Raw genomic sequence first — 21386 nt, 5'->3', positions numbered from 1 at the left:
GATTTTCATCGACGTTTCCGGAAAGCATTTAATTAAAGCAAAAATATATTATAGGTGAAGAGGTGAGATGTCACCCGTTTTCTCACCTGTTTTCTCACCCCAGTTTTTCACAAGCGTTTTACATGAATTGTACGATGTATATTTGAAATCCTAAACAATTTCGTAGCTTCTATTTCTTCTGTCAGTATGTCAAAAGTTTTAACAATGCCGAAAGTTTCTTTATATTTCTTCTTGACGTCAGATAGAAGGAAATCGTCAGCAGTTGGATAGTTTTTGTTCAGAAATGCTAACATGTCCATTTTATTTTCTGCTGGCTTTTCTGCTTCTTTCTTTAAGTCTGCATAGTCGTTTCGCATTCTTTCTATCTCTTTGACGGAGTAGTTATATTTCCTAATTGCTGCTTTACATTTAGAACATTGCGGATTCATTTTTGCGTTATATTCTGAAACCTTACCTGCTAAAACAACTAAGGCGTCAATGGTTTTCTTTAACTCAAAAGCAGTTGGTCTTATCTGTTCGTTCCATATTTTACCTCTTCTATCTTTATCTCTTATCTGCCATACACATTCAGCAACTAACGAAACAAAGTTATCGTAGGTCTTAAACTCCCCGGATTTATATATGTCAGAAACATTCTTATATACCATGTCGCAATCTTTGTCCATAACCTTATGGTTGCAATGAAATCCTAGAAACTCATAGTTTACCTTTCGAATGAACTTCTTTATTTCTACTGAGTCAGTTGGTTTCACTTCTATTTCATCGAATTCAGGAATAGTTAGTTTTTGATGCTGAATTTCAGGTAGTTTAGGTAAATGGTCAATAATGTCCTGCATTTCATAAAGATACTGTTCATTTGTTTCATCTTTCGCACTACAGTCTAAATTACTTGTTAAAAGTTCTTGCTTTATCTTCTGGATTTTTGTTTCGAAAGTATATGAAGAAGGAATGAAGCTTTTCATCTCTACTAACATAGATGTTGGATTCATGACTAACGAGTTTGGTGAAGTTGTTGTGGACAGAGTCCCGCCGTTCGCGGCTTGAATTGTTGTTGTGCCGATTGTTGAAATCATATCTTTACATACAAAATAAAAAAATAAATAAAAATAAAACTAACGTTATTTTTCTATCTTAAGGAAATTCATGAAAATTCAAATTCATGAGGGTGAGAAATTAGGTGAAAAAAGAGGTGACATCTCACCTCTTCACCTATAATATATTTTTGGTCATTTACACTCATTTACGAAGAAGTTATGACAAAGCATTTACGAAGAAGTTATGACAAAGTCACGAGGGTGAAAAAAGAGGTGAGAAAACAGGTGACATCTCACCTCTTCACCTAAATTATATTTTAGGTCAAAGCTTCCACGAGAGAAAAGATTCCTCATTCGCTAAGGATTCCAAAAATGAAAAAATCATTGATTTCGGCTGAGAAAAAACAGCAAAACCCTTCTTCCACGGGAACAAAGAAATAAAGAAGAAATAAAGTAAATTTTTTATTTATTCCCGTGGAAGATAGAGCACTTTTATGACACTTTTTATTCACGACAAACAAGACAAATAAAGAAAATAAGAAAATACGGCGCTGTCGCGGTTCGAACCACAGACCTGACCCCTCCATAACACCACCTTAGACCACTGTGCTACGTAGCCTGTCGACATAAGATTTTATAAATTGCATATTTGACGTAAATTTATTTCCATCTGGCTTCCCACTGCATAAGATATTCATACGTGTTTGTAAGACATTCATTAAACTTCTTTTCTATTGCATCTAATCTTGCGTTATTTTTTTCAATAACTTGTCTGTATTCTTCATCATCTCCAGCAGTGTTTGGGTCTTCACGTTTAAAATATTCATTGTTAACCAATTTTTTATCTACAAATTTTATTAGTGTTTGATTCACTTCGTTATGATAACGGTCATATTCTTTCAATACGTAAGTGAAGACAAAATGCGTCGTACCTTCAATCTTAAAGCTTAAAGAACTTTCAACACAGTTTTGAGGGTCTGTCAGTGCGTCAATGAGATAGTATTCGAAGTCAGTCAATAATCTTTTTAAAGTCATTTCATACAGGATAAAATTTAATGTTGTGAAGAAATAGTGTTTATCTCAGAAAAAATAAAGTTAGTTTTTATTTTATTTATTTTTTTATCCTGTATGTAAGAACAGTAATGTCAACATTAGAGAACACAACAACGCCTTCACAAGCAAAACCTTCAATGACTCCTGAACCTATGGAAGTACAAACTCCTGTTCAAAAGTCAACTCCTAAACCGACTCCAACATTTAAACCAGAACCTACGCCTCAAATAAATCGTAAAACTCCTGCGTTTCCTTACTGAAAAAATAACGTTATTTTTATTTTATTTGAACATTTTTATTTGATTGAAATGACGACTAAAGTCACTGAAGCAATGAAACAAAAGTTTTTGGTAGAATACATTAAATCAGGAGCGGTTCCAGAAGGTTTTTACGTTCATACTATGAAGGATGGTAGAGTTCAGTTTAGAAAGATAAAGCAACCATTAGATAGAGAAGGAATTTTGAGAAAGATTAAACTTCATGAGGACAACATTGCTGAACTTAAGAAGAAGTTAGAAGAGTTGGAGAAAGGAAGAGAGTTATAAAGTAATGAATTCATGAGGTGAAAAAAGAGGTGAAAAAAGAGGTGAGATTTCACCACTTCACCTAAATTTATTTTTGGGCTATGTTTTCATACATGTGAGGGTGGTGATATCATTTATTTTAAGTTTATTTTTTATTTACTGAAAATTTTTATTTGGATGTAAATGACAGAACAAAAGCAACTCATTCGAATTCCACAGTATAACAAACATACATTTAAACATTTATTCTTCCTTCCTGAGCATAACATGTTCTTTCAAATACATCCGAGACCAGTTGACTTTTCATTGACTGTGTATAAAGATAGAAATAGTTATATCATTAAACCATACGATGACGAAGGTAAGTTATGTAAATTGTACGTTAAGAAGTTAGAGAAAGTTTATGGCTTCAAGTATGACTACAATAGGGTTAACACTGATGATGAAGATATTGAGGAAAATTTATGAGAACATTAGTGAAGTCGTTAGTGAGAACGATAGTGAGAACGTTTATTTTTACAGTAGTGAAGTCGTTTGTGAAAACATTAGTGAGGTGAAGTGGTTGGCGGTTTTGTAAATATTTAAGGTTAAGTTAGTGTTGTCGTTTGTGTTGTAAAATATACGTTAACGGTTTTGTAAAGTGTCAAATTCGCTAAGTGTGTGTACGGTGAACGCAGTGCCACAGTACCCAAGTTAACCATACTAACTATGTTTAAACCAACTTATATTTTGGTTGTACACCACTTGTATGTGCCGGATACCATTGTGTCAAATTTTTTCTGAAATTAACTTTAAAAGTACTAAGTAAGATCATGAGATATAGCAATATATGTTTTAAAACCAACTTATATTTTGGTTGTACACCACTTGTATGTTGCCGATACCATTGTGTTCAAATTTTTTTCTGAAATTAACTTTAAAAGTACTAAGTAAGATCATTTATTTTTGCATAATATAATGCCAATATGGTTTCTTTTGATTTTATTTCATTTATAAGCAAATCAGATTTACCCAAAAACTCCACTCCATAAGCGTTCATTTGCTAAATTAAAAAGTGACAATGGGCTAGTCTGTCCCTTTCTCAACACAAGAATTAATTAATTGTTTTTGCTCAAATGTTGGTGGATTTGGTTTTCTGCCGCGACTAACCTTTGATAATTCGATTTCTTGAAGTTGAAATGCTAGTTAGTATACAAGTCATGGGTACGGAGGCACTGCGCGCCTCCTTACCCAATACTTGTGAATTTGACACTTTACAAAACCACTAACGTATATTTTACAACACAAACGACAACACTAACTTAACCTTAAATATTTACAAAGCCGCCAACCACTTCACTAACGAACTCACTAATGTAAAAAATAAACGTTCTCACTATCGTTCTCACTAACGACTTCACTAATGTTCTCATAAATTTTCCTCAATATCTTCATCATCAGTGTTAACCCTATTGTAGTCATACTTGAAGCCATAACCTTTTTCTAACTTCTTAACGTACAATTTACATAACTTACCTTCGTCATCGTATGGTTTAATGATATAACTATTTCTATCTTTATACACAATCAATGAAAAGTCAACTGGTCTCGGATGTATTTGAAAGAACATGTTATGCTCAGGAAGGAAGAATAAATGTTTAAATGTATGTTTGTTATACTGTGGATTTCGAATGAGTTGCTTTTGTTCTGTCATTTACATCCAAATAAAAATTTTCAAAAAAAAAATAAACTTAAAATTAATGATATCACCACCCTCACACGTATGAAAACATAGCACAAAAATAAATTTAGGTGAAGTGGTGAGATCTCACCTCTTTTTTCACCTCTTTTTTCACCCTGTTGAATTCATTGCTTTATAACTCTCTTCCTTTCTCCAACTCTTCTAACTTCTTCTTAAGTTCAGCAATGTTGTCCTCATGAAGTTTAATCTTTCTCAAAATTCCTTCTTTATCTAATGGTTGCTTTATCTTTCTAAACTGAACTCTACCATCCTTCATAGTATGAATGTAAAAACCTTCTGGAATAGTTCCTGATTTAATGTATTCTACCAAAAACTTTTGTTTCATTGCTTCAGTGACTTTATTTGTCATTTCAATCAAATAAAAATTTTAATATTAAATAAAAATAACGTTATTTTTTCAGTAAGGAAACGCAGGAGTTTTACGATTTATTTGAGGAGTAGGTTCTGGTTTAAATGTTGGAGTCGGTTTAGGAGTTGACTTTTGAACAGGAGTTTGTACTTCCATAGGTTCAGGAGTCATTGAAGGTTTTGCTTGTGAAGGCGTTGGTTTTGGCGAAGGTGTTGGAGTTTGTTTAACTTCAGCTACTTCAGTATTATTTACAACATTTGCTTTATTTCTTTTCAACATCATAACTGCTCCTGCTGTAGCTAGCAAACCTAGTGGGAGACCATTTTATATAAGGACTTGACCAAATGCTATTTTTGACAGGAGCTGGTGGAACACCTAACCTTGGTGAGACTGCTCTTTGCCATTGTGCAGCTCGTAAGAAATATTCAATAGGTGCTCCATAATCGTTTGGTAAAGTTTGTTTCATAGATGGTGAAGGTTCACGAGAGCTTGATGAAGAACTCATTTATAAGCTTTAAAAATAAACGTTCATCCTTTATTCCTCACTGTCGTCCGTAGCTAAGTTATAGTCATCTAATCTTATTATGGGGATGCCATTAGCACGCACCTGAATGGCAAAGCAACAATCCCTCATAAATCCAATAAGTGGCTTTGGTACATTTTCAGTTGCTAGTTCAATAGGTCCTTTAACAGACAATTTGTATGTTATTGGAGCAGTAGATGTTTGACCTTGCTGGAAGCAAAAGTCCACTTCTGTTGGAAAACCACATAAGAAATGTGTGTTGTCATAGCTATCCCATTTATGTTCCACACTACCATCATCCACCAATGACCTCATAACATCTTCATTAAATCCTATCATATCATTGTTTGTATTGCAAGCGTTCGCAACCATTTCATAAAATACAGGTCCATATGATTTTTCAGGTTCTGCAGGCATATTTCCATAAGCTCCCATGGAAAGCTGAAGATATTTAAACTTAGGGTTCTCAAAATTAACATAATAGTTGTCTTTCTTTCTAAATAGTGCCCAAATACTTTTAACATTAATAGGCGTATAAGCTGCTGTAAATGTTGCACTTGAACTATCTGTATTCTTTGAGAATGAACCGTCCATAGGAATCCAATCCATAACTTTAACAGGAAAACATAAAGCCTCGTTTGTATAATGTTCTACAAGTTCTGTATAAATGTTAGGGTCTAAAGAGAATGACTTTGGATGAATGAAACATTCATTAAAATCCATCTTTGTTCGAAATAGTTGCTGGGTTACAGTTGTAATAGTAACTGTTCCACTAGCTTCTACTGCCTTCGTTATCATAGTGAATGGTTCATTCCATGGAACAAATTTATTTGTCGGTGGATTTGAATCTGAAGCAAATGCAACTTTAAGAGTTGGATTGAAAGCAATGATATCATTTACAGATATAGATGTGCATTGTAAGGCGTCGCTACTGAACTTTACTTTAAGCTGAATGTTTCCTGCAAAAGCTGGAATAAATCGAATAGCTTCTAATGGAAGGAATCTTCTAACAGGAATTCTTAAACGAAGCTTAAAATCAAATGATTTTCCTGCTGTAATTGGACCACTAACAATTTGTCCTGTTCTGCATGTTCCCGAATGACTCCATACATCTTCATGTCGAGTCTTTGAGAAAACATCTACTTTCTTTATTTGTTCGGTAGTTTGTGAGTTTGAAGTTATATATGCTTCTTCTCTTGCGTTGTCTTGAGAATATACGATACGACCATTTGCAAGGATTTGATATCCAGCAACTGCATAGAAAGCGTCATCGAAACCAATCCAAAATCCTGGTGGGTTTGTTTTATTGGAACCTGAACCAATTTCTTTATCTACAATAAATTGACCTTCCATTTTATACGTAATGAATGTATTGTAAAGGTCCAACATATTTTCACCAGGAGGTGAGAGATTGAATGTTACCCATGTGTTATCTTTAGCAGTTCCAGGTTGTGATGGAATCTTTGCGTCAGAATATTTTCTATTAGTGTCACCAATTTGAACTGCATTGTCTATGATATCGAAATATGAGCGAATCTGATGAATATGCTCTGCTGGAGTAAATTCGTTTAGCTGTTCGTTCTGCATGTATTTACTTCAGATAAAAATATCTATTTACTTCATTATTCTCACTCTTCTTCTTGGCATTCGTGGTGGAAGTTGTTTCTTGACATTTTCAATGAACTGTACATTCTCTTTTGTCTCAACTTCTTTCACTGGCGGGTCAGGGTTCTTTGACTCGGTTTGTTTTTCAATGAAATTCACGAACTTTGCAATAAGCTCTTGGTTCGTTATTGAAAGTACATCTGGCTTCTTTTCTTCTGTTCTATTGACTTTTCAGTTTGAACAGAAGGTTTTATATGGGCTTCGTGGACTTCACCCTTGCCATACACCTTAATGTTGTCGCTTTCTGCATTCGCTAATGGAACCTTTCTTTTTCTTACGTATATTTTACCATCTTTACTCTGACTTACGTAATAGAAAGGATGTTGTATTCCTCTTGCGTCATTTAATATAATAGACTCTCGCTCTGATTTTGACAAGCTCATTTTACATCGGTTAAAGTTTTAATTTTGTTTTTTATCTGCAGTCAAATGACTCAGACAAGCCCTACGGACAAGACCCAAGGGGTCATAGATGTTGAAGCATTGAAGAAAGAAATTCGTGAGCAAATTTTATCCGAACTGAAGGAACAAAAACAAGAACAAAAGCCAGAGAGACCAAAGAGAAAACTTAGTGAAAAACAACTTGCTGCATTAGCTGCTGGAAGACAAAAGAACCCACGTTTGCTGGCGAAGAAAGCTAGAGAAGAAGCTGAAGCAAAAGCTAAAGAAGCTGAAGCAAAGAAAGAGTAAATGGTTTATTTTTATCCGAATTAAATGTATAGACAAATACCTTTATCTGTTGCGTTCAGTAGTGAAAACCCTGACGTCAAAATAAAGGGGAACAGAGTAACGTTTAAGTTTCCAACAGACTGGATTGTGAACATAAATGAAGAGAAGTACATTGGCATAACATCTATGTATATAACACGTGCTTTCAGAAAGGTTGACTTTATACTTCAAGTCGAGATAGAAAATGACGAACAGTCTTTAAGCGCCCAAAACATTCACATATACAAATACTTTAAAGACGATACACGTTAGAAATGTATGATTCATTTAATGAAATTTCAAAAAAGTTTAACATTGAAGTACAAACTTTACAGCCTTTACGTGAGTTTCTTGCACAACTGAAAGAAGAAGGTGTAGAAAACTTATAGACTTTCATTATGAATTTTGAAAATGAAGATGGAACTCATGACTGTCAATTCATTGTATTCTCACCATTCAATGAAGTCGCTAAAAAGAAAGAAAATCCATTACGTATAAGATTTCAAATCTCTGAACCAAGTGATGATTTCAAGAATGTTTTCAATTATGATGCAATGCTTCCGAGGAAAAATGAATTTTCAAATTAGATTTCCAGGCATTTGGGATAGAAAGCAAGCTATATTATATTCAAACTTAAGTAAGGGAGTTGAAAATGAGTTCATTGGTCATACAAGAACTTCACCACTTCCTAACCCTAAATACTATAAATTAACTGGCTTCAATCGTGAGTTTTGGATAGACATGTTCTCCACTCATGACCATAAGCCCAGTGTTCTTACCTCCAGACCATAAGGACTGTCTCTACATTGAAGCACAACTCTTAAACTCTACCATCGCAGTATTGTAAATGACCACATGGGCTTCGCCCTTGCCGCTAGCGGCTTATTTTTATCACGAATGACCTCATTGCTGACAAAAATAAATGACCTCAGAACTTCAACTTACGAATAAAGCTTGTTTTAGTCGTTATTGAGAAGTTAAACTTTCTTCAAAGCAAGGTTGACATGACTTACATAAGTCAAATCCAATCTCTTGACCGTCATAAAGTGCTTTGTAAAGTTTCATTAAACTGAACTCAGAGTCTTTGTCATATGTTCCTTGCGGAACCATTAAACCTTTATCTTCATCATAGAAACACTGAACAGAGTCAGGAAACATTTCATTAGCGGTTAAAGCAATAACATCTTGCTTCACGCCTTTCATTCTGCAGTGAAATGCAACTTCATTTAAATCATTCGTGAGTAAGTCTATGTAAGTCTTCTTTCCACAAAATATTGACTTGTATGCTAAACTTTGTTTATCTTTTGTGATTTCTGCAAAGTCGCTATGAAATTGACCAAGGTTTTTACCAATGAGAACTCTTCCATAACGTTTCTCAAACTCTTCAGCTAAACGAGGGATATCTTCATTGTAGAGATGCATACTGTCCGTATCGCTATAAAAGATGTCCATTCCTAAGTCCTCAGCAGTACAGAATACTTCACACATTATTCTCTTCGACATAGACAGAATGTTAACACCAAGTGGACAGAAGTTAAAGTGTCTGCAAATGCTTTTCGTTAGCTTGAAAATAGTTTTATCTGAACCATCCAAACCTTCGAACTTCACTATATGGTTGTAGTTTCTGATGGCATATCTTATAGCATCTTTGTCATTTACTATGGTTATTTTTGACTCAATAGGAGATAGAATAGTTTTGCCATAAATACTGTTCAGAATGAGCTTTATATTTTCTTGCAAAGGATTTCCTTCTTTCTTATACTTTAACCTTAACTCAAACAACTTCTTTACTTCATCTCTTATTCTAATATCTCTGTTTCCATCGTAATAGTATCCTTGCAACACTTCACATTTGACACCTTGATATTTTATGAGGTCTTGTAATGTTATATGGTCAACATACATTAAACAGCAAGTGTTTGAACTTCTGGGAACGTTAAGTTCTGGATTTAGTTCAGGGTCACAAACTATTAAAGGAAAGTGTCTATGTATTCCAATCTCTGTTATCTTAATGAGAACAAAGAAGCCAGACATAAACTTTTCACCAATGGGTTCCTTTTGGTCGTCATCGAATAAATGTCTCATGAGATACTCTGTGCTTAACATTTCTTTCTTCATAACCTTTGGAATACCTTCTAAAGTATAAAGTCTTGCTATAGCTGATGGATATAATGAAACAGCGTCGAAATCAGCAATGAGTTTCTTTTCGCTCTTTTGTTTCATGTTATCTGACAGCATACATCTTCCACCTTGAATACAGCGTGAAATAAATTCTCTTGGTTTATTTGAGAGGTCATATAAATTTCCATTCGGGAAGTACACTCTGTTCTCAAATAATTTGTTAGCAATTGAACAAATACTAACGTAGTCATAAACGTTTAAATCAAATTCTTTCAATAAGTCATTGCGGAACTTTACAAAACCTTCTCTTAAAATTCTTACATCTTGTTTGCAATAAAATGTGCTATATTTTTCTAAGTCGAAGTGGTTTTCATCTATTCTGCAACCTTTGATGGAATCTATGTTTTTCATAAATGTATCTGCATCTGGATAAGCTTACATGCTTCAGAAATGACAACCAGTTCTGTTGTCATTTGCTAACAAACACTGCGCTGTAGTAGTTGTATGGAAATACTTCTTTCGGTCCTGTTTGTAAGTTAAACATAGCAGGAAATAGTTTAAGCTTCTTATTTATAACACTGTAAGAGTCTTTTATAATAATTGCCCTTCCTTTATATAAGCCAGTTATTTGCATTGTTCGTGAACCTTTAATGATGGGATTCCTTTCACTTCTGTCATGTGTCTTAAGATGAAGTTTATATCATAACTGAGGTTATGGAAATATATTAAATTCTTGTCAGGAAGTCGTTCCAAAAATTCTGTTGCACAGTTCTGACCCAAATGCTTTCACTCACTGAACCATCTTCACTGTCATAACAGATGTTAAAAGCTTTATGAAAGCCGTCTGTGCTACACTCAAAGTCAGCAAAAGAAAACGTGCTCAGGAATGAACTTACATTTAGCTTTATTTACTTCTTTTGACTCGGCTTTCTTCTTCAGTTGTACACAATACTTTGGAGCATATGTCAAATCTTTAAATGGTGCAAGGTTCTGTTTATATAAGTCAGTCGTATATGTTGAAAAGTTCTCCATAAGAAATAGGTTCGAAATATTTGCACTCCCACAATGTTTTCATAACATCCCATAAACGGTGTTGTTCTATCATAACGAACTACATATTTATCTTCTCTCTTTGTATAAATCTTCATCTGTTTCTCAATGTTCATTCCACCACAAGCTTTGAGAATTTCTATATAGTTGCGAATGAAATATGTTGTCATTGGTAATCTTTCATTTAGCATGTAGTGGTCTTCAACAAGAAGTAAGTCAATAGTTCGAACAGTTTCACATTCTTTTGGTATGTATCTCTTTATTTCATTATGTCTTGAGTCATTGAAGTAACCAATGGTAACATTAAATGCTATACTGTTGCATCAGAAATTTCTTGTACTTTACTTTGAGGAAAGTCTCTAACACGAATGACTTCTCTCATGTGGTCAATAGTTTCTTCATTTACTCCAGCCTGAATGCAAGCATAAACGAAACAATTGTCTTCTGTCATAAGTGCTGCAGTTCTTTTGTTCAGTTCATTGAAGATTTGGTAGCGTTCAAGATTTATAGGTAATGTGCAAAGATACTTCCAGAACTGACCGCTTCTCTTCTTATAAAACTTCTTTTCACCATTATCTTTCCAAAAGCTTTCTATAAGTGCTGGTTTCCTGTTTGCTTAAGAGCTTTCCAAAATGGCTTTCTGGTCATTTGTCAGTGGTGCTTTCATCTCTATATGGTCTCTTTTTTGGTTTGCCTTTCTTTACATCTGACATCGTTAAGCCTTCATATTCTGTTAAATCATACATCTTTATTTCAGTAAGATTCTTTATGTTTGTCAAGAAGAAGTCATAGTGCATTTCAACAATACCTGCGGCATTTGCTTCTATCTCTGATATAAAGTTCTCCTTCAAGAGCTGATGTAGTAATGTTCCAATATTATTGAGGTTTAACGTAGAACATTCATACTTTCCACCAAGTTTATAACATACCATCCATCTCTGTTGTGAGTTTATTTTAATTTTCTCTAAGAGTCTCATGAAAACCTTACCGAAATGTTTGTGTAAGTAGTCTCTGTTTTGGTTCATCTAAAGCTTCGATGTTAAAGTCAATGAGTCTATTGCCTGACTTCACATTTCTCTTCCTATTCTCTTCATCTTTCTTTAACCATCTCTCACCTTCTTTTGGTTTGTCGTCAATGGAACGAATGACATTGTTAGCTTTGCGAACTTGTTCTATAGCGCTCTTAAACATCTCTCTTCTCTGTTGTTTCAGTGTGTCGTCTCTTCTTCTTGTTTCACCAACGTTTGCATTTGTTATGTCAAATATTTCTCTTCTTACTTCATGAGGTACTGAACGTCTATGATATAAGTCAATAGCAACGTCATTTAAAGGAAATGCTCTTGCATGGACTTCGTCCTCGCGCGTTGCGGCTTTATGAACTCATGAATTCTATCATAACTTATTGCACCATTATAGTCATTGAGGATGTCAGCGAGTGCTTTTTTGTTTGTTGCGTAATGATTTGCAACATCTATATTAGCTTCTGTAAAAGTTGTTTATTTCCGAGTGTTCTAACTTAGACAACTTCCGATACATCTTTAGTAGGAAATAAAAAAATATTTTTGAAAAAATTAGATTAGATTTTTTTAAGTTATTTTTCAAAATAATTTAATATTTTATTTTAATGAAACACATGCAAGATTGCAAGTTCTTTTCATACAATGCTCTCGCTACTGCCATCAAGAATGAGTTCAATAATGCTTCAAATGTTAATGTTATCTTTAACAAGAAGTTTGTGAAAGAATCTAAGTTTGGTCAGTATGTCAGACCATTAGCTATCGTCATTGACCGCAAACGTTATACTTCACAAGAGTTAGCAGTAGTTTTGAAACAAAAGAGTTTCTTCGTGAATGTCAAAGATACTCATTATACTGTTATAAAGAACTCTAATATTGACTTCTTCAGTATTGCTTTAAATCTTTCCGAACAGAAAGAATATAAGAAGGGTGAAAACAAATGTGAAATATTATCCTTCATCTCTGAAGACAATAACGAACAAAGATGTTATACAGAAATTCTTACCAAAGGTTGAAGAAGCTTCTATTGACATTGACGAAGGAAGTGAAATGGTTGAAGAAAATAGACCCTGAAGCTATTTAAGCAAAAATATATTTTGGTTAGTCTTCATATCGATTTTTACAACAATTCCCCAATGTATAACTTTTCATACGCTTTTTCATAAGCTTTGTATGTCTTCAGAAATTTTGCATAATCTTTAGAAGCTTTTAGATATTGTTTAAATGCTTTGTATGTCTTCAGAAAATTTTGCATAATCTTTTACATGTTGTTCGTTCTCTTCTTCTGTCATGAGTTCCGAATATTCTAAATTCATGTTCTTTCATATGATGAATAAATTTTAATAAAAAAAATAAAATTAGCTTAGATTTTTTATTCTTCCTCTTTGAAGTTATCGAAATATTCTGTTATTTTTTTCCTTCAGTAATGTTAAGTCTTCTTTGAATGTAAGTATTGTGCAACCATTTGATGTCATAGTGTGTTTGAGAGAAGAAGTATTTTTGACAATTTTCCTTTATTTGCTCATTCGGTGTCATTGAAATCGGTAAGTTTTCACGATAGAACCAGTTTCTGTCAGATTTATATATTTTAGCTAAGTCATAAAAGCTCTTGTTGTTTCTTCTGACTAAATGCAACATAACCATATCTTTATCTTCTTCTTTCTCCAACTCTTCAGTGTAAATCATATACTTATAACTCTTTTCCTTTCCTTTTGGTACTGAACGCGGTATTCTTTTCTGTATGCTTTTGTCTTTGGATTCAATGACTTCATCTTTTGCATGAAGTTTCTTTTCCATCTCTCCACGTTCTGCTTTATATAGTTCATCTAACATCATGAAAATATAACAAGCATAACGAGGTGAAGCCCACATTGCTACAGCGTTTACTAAAAGTCTATGAACATAATAACCTTTCAAACCAGGAGCCAAATTCTTGCGATTTTTCATACGGAATCTCTTCCCCGGTTTTTCCGAGGGAAGCAATCATATGAGGAAATTCTTCTAAAAGTTCTTTTGTCTGTTGGTTTTCAAACCAATGATATGCTTGCTTTGTAGAACGAAGAGCGTTCATTATACTTTGCATTTGGTACATGTCATCTTTGACCGAACGAATGAGTCTCAATTGTTTGTTATACTGTATGTACTCGTATTCTTCATTTATGGCTTCATGAACGATAGCAGTTGTTGTGTTCTCTGATGTTGACATTACTGTCTTTACATACAAAATAAAAAATAAATAAAAATAAAACTAACTTTATTTTTTCTGTCTTAAGGAAATTCATTATTTTTGTGCTGAATTCAATAAAAATATATTTTAGGGTAGATGGTTAGATCTAACCCGATATCTACCCTCATTTCTACCCCAGTTATTTTATAAACGTTTTACATGGTAAACGTTATTTTTGGAATTTTGTGAAAACTCAACGGTTTGACACGTGCCCTAAAAATTATTTTACTCAGAATTTTGTTGCTGAATTCAATAAAAATATATTTTAGGGTAGATGGTTAGATCTAACCCGATATCTACCCTCATTTCTACCCCAGTTATTTTATAAACGTTTTACATGGTAAGCGTTATGAATTCGTGAGATTCTAAACAATTTCGTAGCTTCTATTTCTTCTTTTAGTACATCGAATGTTTTAATCATGCCGAAAGTCTCTTTATATTTCTTCTTGACGTCAGACAGAAGGAAATCTTCTGCTGTTGGATAGTTTTTATTAAGAAATGTCAACATATCCATTTTATCTTCTGCTGGCTTTTCTGCTTCTTTCTTTAAGTCTGCATAGTCGTTTCGCATTCTTTCTATCTCTTTGACGGAGTAGTTATATTTCCTAATTGCTGCTTTACATTTAGAACATTGCGGATTCATTTTTGCGTTATATTCTGAAACCTTACCTGCTAAAACAACTAAGGCGTCAATGGTTTTCTTTAACTCAAAAGCAGTTGGTCTTATTTGTTCATTCCATACTTTACCTCTTCTATCTTTATCTCTTATCTGCCATACACATTTTGCAACTAATGAAACAAAGTTATCGTATGTCTTAAATTCTTCGGATTTGTAAAGGTCAGAAATATTTTTATAAACCATGTCGCAATCTTTGTCCATAACTTTATGGTTGCAATGAAAACCAAGGAATTCATAATTTACTTTACGTATGAATTTCTTAATTTCTACTGAGTCAGTTGCTTTGACTTCAATTTCGTCGAATTCAGGAATAGTTAGTTTTTGCTGCTGAATTTCAGGTAGTTTAGGCAAATGGTCGATGAGGTCCTCCATTTCATAAAGATACTGTTCATTTGTTTCATCTTTCGCACTACAGTCTAAATTACTTGTTAAAAGTTCTTGCTTTATCTTCTGGATTTCTGTTTCAAAAGTATATGAAGAAGGAATAAAGCTTTTCATCTCTACCAACATTGACGTAGGATTCATGACTAGCGAGTTTGGTGCTGTAGTTGTGGACAGAGTCCCGCCGTTCGTGGCTTGAATTGTTGTTGTGCCGATTGTTGAAATCATATCTTTTATACAAAATAAAAAAATAAATAAAAATAAAACTAACTTTATTTTTTCTATCTTAAGGAAATTCATGAAAATTCACGAGACCCAAAGGGTCTGAGCCGCTAAGCGGCGAGGGTGAAAAAAGAGGTGAGAAAACAGGTGAAATCTCACCTCTTCACCTAAAATATATTTTTGTCTGATTTACATCTAATGAAAAAGTTTAGAAGAATTATCTTATTCTTTCTGGTAAATGCTTTGTCTGATTTACATCTAATGAAAAAGTTTAGAAGAATTATCATGAGGGTAGAAATGAGGTTAGAAATCGGGTTAGATCTAACCATCTACCCTAAACATTATTTTTGGTGTAAATTTATGGTACCATTAATAATACATGACTGTTCTCATTCATGTCTGATTTACATCTAATGAAAAAGTTTAGAAGAATTTTCTTATTCTTTCTGGCTTATTTTTGTCTTTCCAGTACTCCCGCTCTAATGGTCCCAGATGTGTTGGCTTTGACTCTCTCAAGTTCTTAGATGGTATAACATCTTCAACGCCTCCTTCATATCTTACTTTATAAGTGTCATCGTTTATGTTATAGCCAAGTATTTCAATAACCACTCCTCGCTTTGCTTCGTCAATGGTTTCAGCAAGTTTGCCATTACTACTTTCGACTAATTTATGACGAGGATAAAACGCAATAGAGTCGTCAGCAGCTTTTATAAGATATTCATTACCTTGCGTAGAGTCTACGATATAATAGTTTCTACTTAACCTTAAACGTTTCTTTGTCAACGGTTTGTCGTCAAGAACTACACGAACTTTTGTACCAGGAATGAGGGTAAATTGTGTTGAATTTCTGATATTTTGTGTTTGGCTTCGTTTCTTTTGTATATACTTTTCTTCTTGTTGTTGTCATTGAATTTGGTGTATGTCCTGTTGTAGAATGTGTTGAGGAATATTACTTCGAGAAAATGTTTCATTGTTTCTTCGGTAAAGTCTCGCTCTTGGTTTAAATCTCTGAGCGTTCTTATGAAGCGGTTTATGATGCCGAGTATGTTATGGTTATGGTCTTCAGTAGTGTAGTGAGTTATGTTATGCTTAATGAGAAATTCTGTGATTTCATTGCTGAGGTATGCACCGTCTTGGTCTGATGCTAAAGTACTTGGGCTATGTTCTGCTACAAACTTTTGTAAAACTCTTAACACTTCACGAGTTCCTTTATTTCTCATTATATACGCAAAAGCTTTGCGAGTGTTAACATTTATGAAGATGAGGAATGGTTTATGTCCTCCTTTTCTGCTTTGAATGAGAGTGTCAAATTGGTATGCGTCAGAAGTGTTGGAGTAAATTGGTAAAAAGTAGTCGTAAGGGTTTATTTTTGTTTGATGTACAACATTTTTGTCAAAGAACCTTTTCACTTCAGCTCTGTTAGTAAATCCCCAACTCTTTGCAGCTTCATTGAACTTCTTAAATGACCTCCATGGATGTTGTTCGAATACTTCTTTCAAGCTCATTTATGTAAAGTTAAAGATTTTATTCAAGGCTCAAGCGTGTTTAATGAACGCGGTACCATGCGAATATAGTCACAAATGGTGGCATATAATCTGCACCCGAGCCTGTTGGATTTGTTGTGAAAGTGTGTGAATGATTTCCTGTGGTTCCACAGAAAATACCTGCGCTTGAATCTACTGGGTCACTTGAAATATCATATCTATTCATTCCCTGTCTATCCGAACCTGCTGCAAGATTTGTATAACCTCTTTTTGTTATTGAATGTGAATGACTACCTGTTGTGTTTGTAGTTCCTGTATGAGTGTGCGGTGGAAGGTTTGCTTCTTTAATTTTCTTCGAACCTCCTGTTTGCTTTGAAGAGTTAGCACAGTATAAGAATTTATCTACAATCTGCTTCCACGTACCAAAACCCAGAACTGTTGCTGGATTTGTTGAGTTCATTGACGTATAAATAGAGCCTATAGGATATAATGTTTGAAGTATTTCAGTCTTTAATGTTTGAAGCTCTGTTTTGTCTGCTTTCTTATCTAACATTGCTGGTAGTTCATATGCTTCAAAGTTTCTGGCATGACCTTCGATATTCCTGCAACTGTTATCTAAATTGTTAAGAGTATCTTTTACGCTTGTACTCGGATTCTCTAAAGGTGCACTTGAACCCAAATCATAGTTCAATATTATGTCGTCTGCTCTAACAGTAGTGAAGGATTTATGTGTATGTTCTTTGTCAGCTTTCTTATCTAACATTGCTGGTAGTTCATGTGTTTCAAAGTTTCTGGCATGACCTTCAATGTTCATACATCTGTTATCTAAATTGTTTAGTGTATCTTTTACGCTTGTACTTGGATTCTCTAAAGGTGCACTTGAACCAAGGGTATAGTTCAATATTATGTCGTCTGCTCTAACAGTAGTGAAGGATTCATGTGTATGGTTCTTGTCAGCTTTACTATTTAATGTAGCTTGAAGTTCATTTATATCGGAGATATTGTGTTTATGAGATTTCAAAACTTTGTTCATTGCTTCAAAGTTCATCTTTGCTGGCTTTACTTTTAATAGCATCTTCAAAAGTTATTTTTTGCCTTAACTCTCAAAGTAAATATTGGTTCAACTAATACACCGTTAACAAAGAAGTATGAAGCATAAATTTCATTGTTATAACCAAATGCTTCTGGTGCTTTACCTGTGTCATACTGTACAGTACAGTGTATGTCATAACCTTTAGCACGAATGAATTTATATCTTCTTTCATTAACATCTTCAGTGCTTATTTGTTCATCCTGTGTTAAATATCCATGGTAGTCCGTTATAATCTGTTCGTCTGAAGTTATATAATGAACATGGTTTTTATCTGCTTTTTCGGCTAATTTCTCTTCTATCTCATTTATTTCAAGTTCATGCCTACCACCACCTCCGAAGAAGTATTTTTCTTCAGCTCTTGCAGAACGTCCACTTCGCCATCTTTGGTGTCAATAATGAGACTTTGAGTTAAAACCTTTCTGTCTTAATGGATGTTTGTAAAACTTCTTCTTCACCGTGTTCGGGGTCATGGTCGTCATCATATCTTGTGAAATCAGAGATGTTGTCATACATTAAGCATATCTGTCTCAAAAGTTCTGCTATTTGAAACTGGAACTAAAGATATACAGAACTTTCATCATCTCCTAAAGTCAAGTCTGCTTTCTTAAGTATTTCTTGAATGTATGCAATGAGAAGAGTACCTTGGAAAATATTCGAACAATATTTCATTAGCTGTTGGTTTTGGTGGTTTCTTTGGAGTTTCTGTTGTTTCAGTTCCTTCTGTAGGTTCTGTTGGAGTTTCTGCATCTCTTGACTTCAATGCTCTTGCTCTCAAAGACCTAAATGTTAGAGCACCAGGTTTTACAAAGGACTTTATAAATGCTTTAATAGTTCCTGGTAAGTTATTGTTAGCATTAAGTAAGTTCCTTATGCTTCCATCATGTACATCCATAGCACTATGTAAAAAATCTATACTTTTCTTGTAGTCAGCAATAGACTGACTGTGATTTTTTAAAGATTTGTCAATACCTTTAAGCCAATCTTCATGCATGTCTGATACTGAGCCAAGAATATCATTTGCTTCCTTTAGTGTATTTTGTGCTTCTCGTAAAGTATCCAATCCCGTACGTGCATTGTTTGCTATATGTCTTACAGTATCTATTTGACTCCTTGTTTCTTGCATCCAATCAGATAAAGTTTTAATAGTATCCGAACCATTTGAAATGAAGTTCAAAGCATTTTTAACGTCATCTAAAACTTCTTCACCAAGTACTGCCCATATCTTTCCGATCTGGTATTGAAGAACTCCATATGAAGCAGCTGTTAAACCAGTATTTATAAGGTTCCATATCCATGATTTAGCAGTTTTTCCATCCTTTCCATCTTCACCATCCAAACCGTTTTCGCCTTGAGGTCCTTGTATTCCTTGTATTCCTTGTATTCCTTGTGGTCCTTGAGGTCCGGTGTCACCCTTCTCTCCTTTCAGTTCATCTTTATGTTCGTTATAATATTCTAATGTCATAAGGTATACATCATTATTGCTACCAGCAACGCCGAGAATTTGTTTCTCATTCATGACTAAATTCTTTAGGCATTTAATGTTGTCGTCAAATCGAAAGTTCTTTAACAATTCAATGAGAACATTTAATACTTTCACTAATGAGGCATCTACTGTAGAATTTATATATTGCACCGTTCCATCATTTATGATGGGAACTTTACTTATTGTAATGAATGGGTCATACGTGTTAAAAGTATCGAAATCAATGATTTTTTTAGTTTTTCCATCGTCAATGACTAAATCATTGCCTTCAATGGTTAAAGTTGAGTTTTCGTTTACTAGTTCATGTGCTCTTCTTGCTTCATTTGTTTCATACGCATATGCAGCAATAGTCATATTTTAATGAGAATAAAATGTTGTTCTATTTGCAAAATACAGACCCAAACGAATACGGAACAGTAAAGCTACAAACAAACTTAGGACTTCAGAATGAGCCACTTGCATTCAGAGTTGTTGACTTCAATACTATCGCAACTTTTGTCATAACAGATGAAACAGATTTCATGGAAATTGAAATAGATGGAAAGAAGCACGAAATAAGATTTCACAATAATGTAGAATATAAGATGGAAACATTAGCTGGAGTGTTAAATGCTCTCATAAATACTACAATAAACAAGGATAACGAAGAAAACTTAATGAATGTTAAACTTATTGCAGGAGTTTTGAAGTTCAGTTATGTGAAGGAGTTTAAGATAACACGAATGAGTCATAGAGTACAACTTCTTTTGGGTGCATACCATATGACATTTCCTTTGAAAAGTGTTGACAAAACGATTGAGATGAAATCTGTTCCATACGTATGTTATGGTAATTGTTTATACATTGAGTCAAAAATAGCTAATGTCACAGGCATTTCAGGAGTTAATAGTAAAGGTTCAGTAGAATATAAATCCTTCTGTTATGAAGTAAATTCAATGTTCATTCCAAACGTTCCTGTCATAGCAACTCATTTAGGTAAATGGGTTCGCATTAGTCCTCATAATTTGAAAGACATGCAATTCAGACTTGTTGACTTTCAAGGAGAGCCTGTAGAACTGAAGGCACCAGTGCGAATGACTGTTGAAGTTGACTTTTTAGAAAATATTAAATGCAACAGCTTACAAGAGAACTCAGAGCTAAAAATATAAAGTATGAATGTTATGTATTAGGTCATGAACTTTGGTTGTTGCTGTTTGATGAAACAAATGAATTAGTTATGTCAGTCAAGAGAACAGAAAAATATTGTGTTAGTGAAAACTGCACCAAGTCAATAAGATTAGGTTTGCATTATGAAGATGAGTTCGATACTGTTGAAGAAGTTTTGGATAGATATTACAAATTGCTAACTTGAAATTTTTTTGACTGACGGCGCAAAGCGCCAAGACCGAAGGTCCTGACTGCTTTAATTTACTAAAACATATTTCAAACAAAGCTTATAGTAAGTAGATAGTTTTATATACTCGTTCGAATATTTATACTTAAACTCAACTCCTGTAGTTCCTGGTGTTTCAATGATGCGGATGTTACCTATTTTCATGAATAGTGGAGTTTGACCACAGCATTCGATTTCAGGGTCGAGATAGTCAATGACACATTGTTTCCCTGTTATTCGTGAGATAACATTTTCAAGGTCCTCCTTTGTTAGAATTATTTGGTTCTTACTTATAAGATTTGTCAAAAGCTTCTTATCGTCTTTGAGTAAAATTGTTTGGTATAACTGAAGAAGGTAATGGTCTACGTTATCTGAAGGATTTGTTTGAACATTTGTGTAAGGGTTGTCGTTGGCTTCTCTTGAAAGAATTTGGTCCAGTGGTGGATACTCTAACTTAACATCTGATGTAGCGTTAGCGTTTGAAGTTGTGTTTAAATTCACCGACTTAAGATCTGGTTCTTTTTCTTTCAAACACTCCGAACTATAGTTCTTTATGACAATATTGTTTGTCGTTCGTGAGTCAATATTTGATGTTAGTTCAATTGGAACATTAACGGCACCAGCTAAGATGGATTTGCTTCTCATTTCATATAGAATAAAAA

The 21386-nt window shown here is 33.9% G+C and overlaps 11 protein-coding genes and 2 pseudogenes across 13 annotated transcripts, besides 2 other annotated features; 2 read left to right on the top strand and 11 right to left on the bottom strand.

The window, feature by feature from the left end:
- Positions 1–3319: part of a mobile genetic element that runs on past the window's edge.
- TVAGG3_0660070 (organellar and viral DNA polymerase type B) lies at positions 108–665 on the bottom strand (the record flags this gene model as incomplete). Its single annotated transcript, XM_051241991.1, has 1 exon — positions 108–665. One exon carries the CDS (start codon positions 663–665, stop codon positions 108–110), a length of 558 nt encoding a protein of 185 aa, XP_051088578.1.
- On the bottom strand, positions 1695–2069 carry TVAGG3_0660060 (uncharacterized protein; the record flags this gene model as incomplete). The annotated part of the gene is made up of 1 exon (XM_051241990.1): positions 1695–2069. The coding sequence occupies one exon, from the start codon at positions 2067–2069 to the stop codon at positions 1695–1697; it is 375 nt and encodes a 124-aa protein (XP_051088577.1).
- TVAGG3_0660050 (kinase C-related family) lies at positions 2177–2347 on the top strand (the record flags this gene model as incomplete). Its single annotated transcript, XM_051241989.1, has 1 exon — positions 2177–2347. One exon carries the CDS (start codon positions 2177–2179, stop codon positions 2345–2347), a length of 171 nt encoding a protein of 56 aa, XP_051088576.1.
- Positions 3320–3694: a mobile genetic element.
- A 770-nt stretch (positions 3695–4464) lies between these two features.
- TVAGG3_0660020 (uncharacterized protein) lies at positions 4465–4701 on the bottom strand (the record flags this gene model as incomplete). The annotated part of the gene is made up of 1 exon (XM_001292025.2): positions 4465–4701. The coding sequence occupies one exon, from the start codon at positions 4699–4701 to the stop codon at positions 4465–4467; it is 237 nt and encodes a 78-aa protein (XP_001292026.2).
- Positions 4702–4749: 48 nt separating this feature from the next.
- On the bottom strand, positions 4750–4980 carry TVAGG3_0660010 (kinase C-related family; the record flags this gene model as incomplete). Its single annotated transcript, XM_001292026.2, has 1 exon — positions 4750–4980. The coding sequence occupies one exon, from the start codon at positions 4978–4980 to the stop codon at positions 4750–4752; it is 231 nt and encodes a 76-aa protein (XP_001292027.2).
- Positions 4981–5236: 256 nt separating this feature from the next.
- On the bottom strand, positions 5237–6811 carry TVAGG3_0660000 (uncharacterized protein; the record flags this gene model as incomplete). The annotated part of the gene is made up of 1 exon (XM_051241988.1): positions 5237–6811. One exon carries the CDS (start codon positions 6809–6811, stop codon positions 5237–5239), a length of 1575 nt encoding a protein of 524 aa, XP_051088575.1.
- A 506-nt stretch (positions 6812–7317) lies between these two features.
- On the top strand, positions 7318–7578 carry TVAGG3_0659990 (uncharacterized protein; the record flags this gene model as incomplete). Its single annotated transcript, XM_051241987.1, has 1 exon — positions 7318–7578. One exon carries the CDS (start codon positions 7318–7320, stop codon positions 7576–7578), a length of 261 nt encoding a protein of 86 aa, XP_051088574.1.
- Positions 7579–8875: 1297 nt separating this feature from the next.
- On the bottom strand, positions 8876–9834 carry TVAGG3_0659980 (organellar and viral DNA polymerase type B; the record flags this gene model as incomplete). Its single annotated transcript, XM_051241986.1, has 1 exon — positions 8876–9834. A coding segment is annotated over one exon (959 nt), but the record flags the coding sequence as incomplete, so codon positions are not given.
- Positions 9835–13502: 3668 nt separating this feature from the next.
- Positions 13503–13989, bottom strand: TVAGG3_0659970 (annotated as a pseudogene). The gene has a single exon. A coding segment is annotated over exon 1 (487 nt).
- A 343-nt stretch (positions 13990–14332) lies between these two features.
- TVAGG3_0659960 (organellar and viral DNA polymerase type B) lies at positions 14333–15298 on the bottom strand (the record flags this gene model as incomplete). Its single annotated transcript, XM_051241985.1, has 1 exon — positions 14333–15298. The coding sequence occupies one exon, from the start codon at positions 15296–15298 to the stop codon at positions 14333–14335; it is 966 nt and encodes a 321-aa protein (XP_051088572.1).
- Positions 15299–15764: 466 nt separating this feature from the next.
- TVAGG3_0659950 lies at positions 15765–16797 on the bottom strand (annotated as a pseudogene). The gene has a single exon. A coding segment is annotated over exon 1 (1033 nt).
- Positions 16798–16837: 40 nt separating this feature from the next.
- TVAGG3_0659940 (keratin-associated protein family) lies at positions 16838–17590 on the bottom strand (the record flags this gene model as incomplete). Its single annotated transcript, XM_051241984.1, has 1 exon — positions 16838–17590. The coding sequence occupies one exon, from the start codon at positions 17588–17590 to the stop codon at positions 16838–16840; it is 753 nt and encodes a 250-aa protein (XP_051088571.1).
- Positions 17591–20754: 3164 nt separating this feature from the next.
- On the bottom strand, positions 20755–21369 carry TVAGG3_0659930 (uncharacterized protein; the record flags this gene model as incomplete). Its single annotated transcript, XM_051241983.1, has 1 exon — positions 20755–21369. The coding sequence occupies one exon, from the start codon at positions 21367–21369 to the stop codon at positions 20755–20757; it is 615 nt and encodes a 204-aa protein (XP_051088570.1).
- Between the last annotated feature and the right edge of the window lie 17 nt (positions 21370–21386).

This window comes from Trichomonas vaginalis, chromosome III (genome assembly GCF_026262505.1).
Source record: "Trichomonas vaginalis G3 chromosome III, whole genome shotgun sequence".
Lineage (NCBI taxonomy): Eukaryota > Parabasalia > Trichomonadida > Trichomonadidae > Trichomonas > Trichomonas vaginalis.
This window is presented reverse-complemented; position numbering and strand designations above follow the sequence as displayed.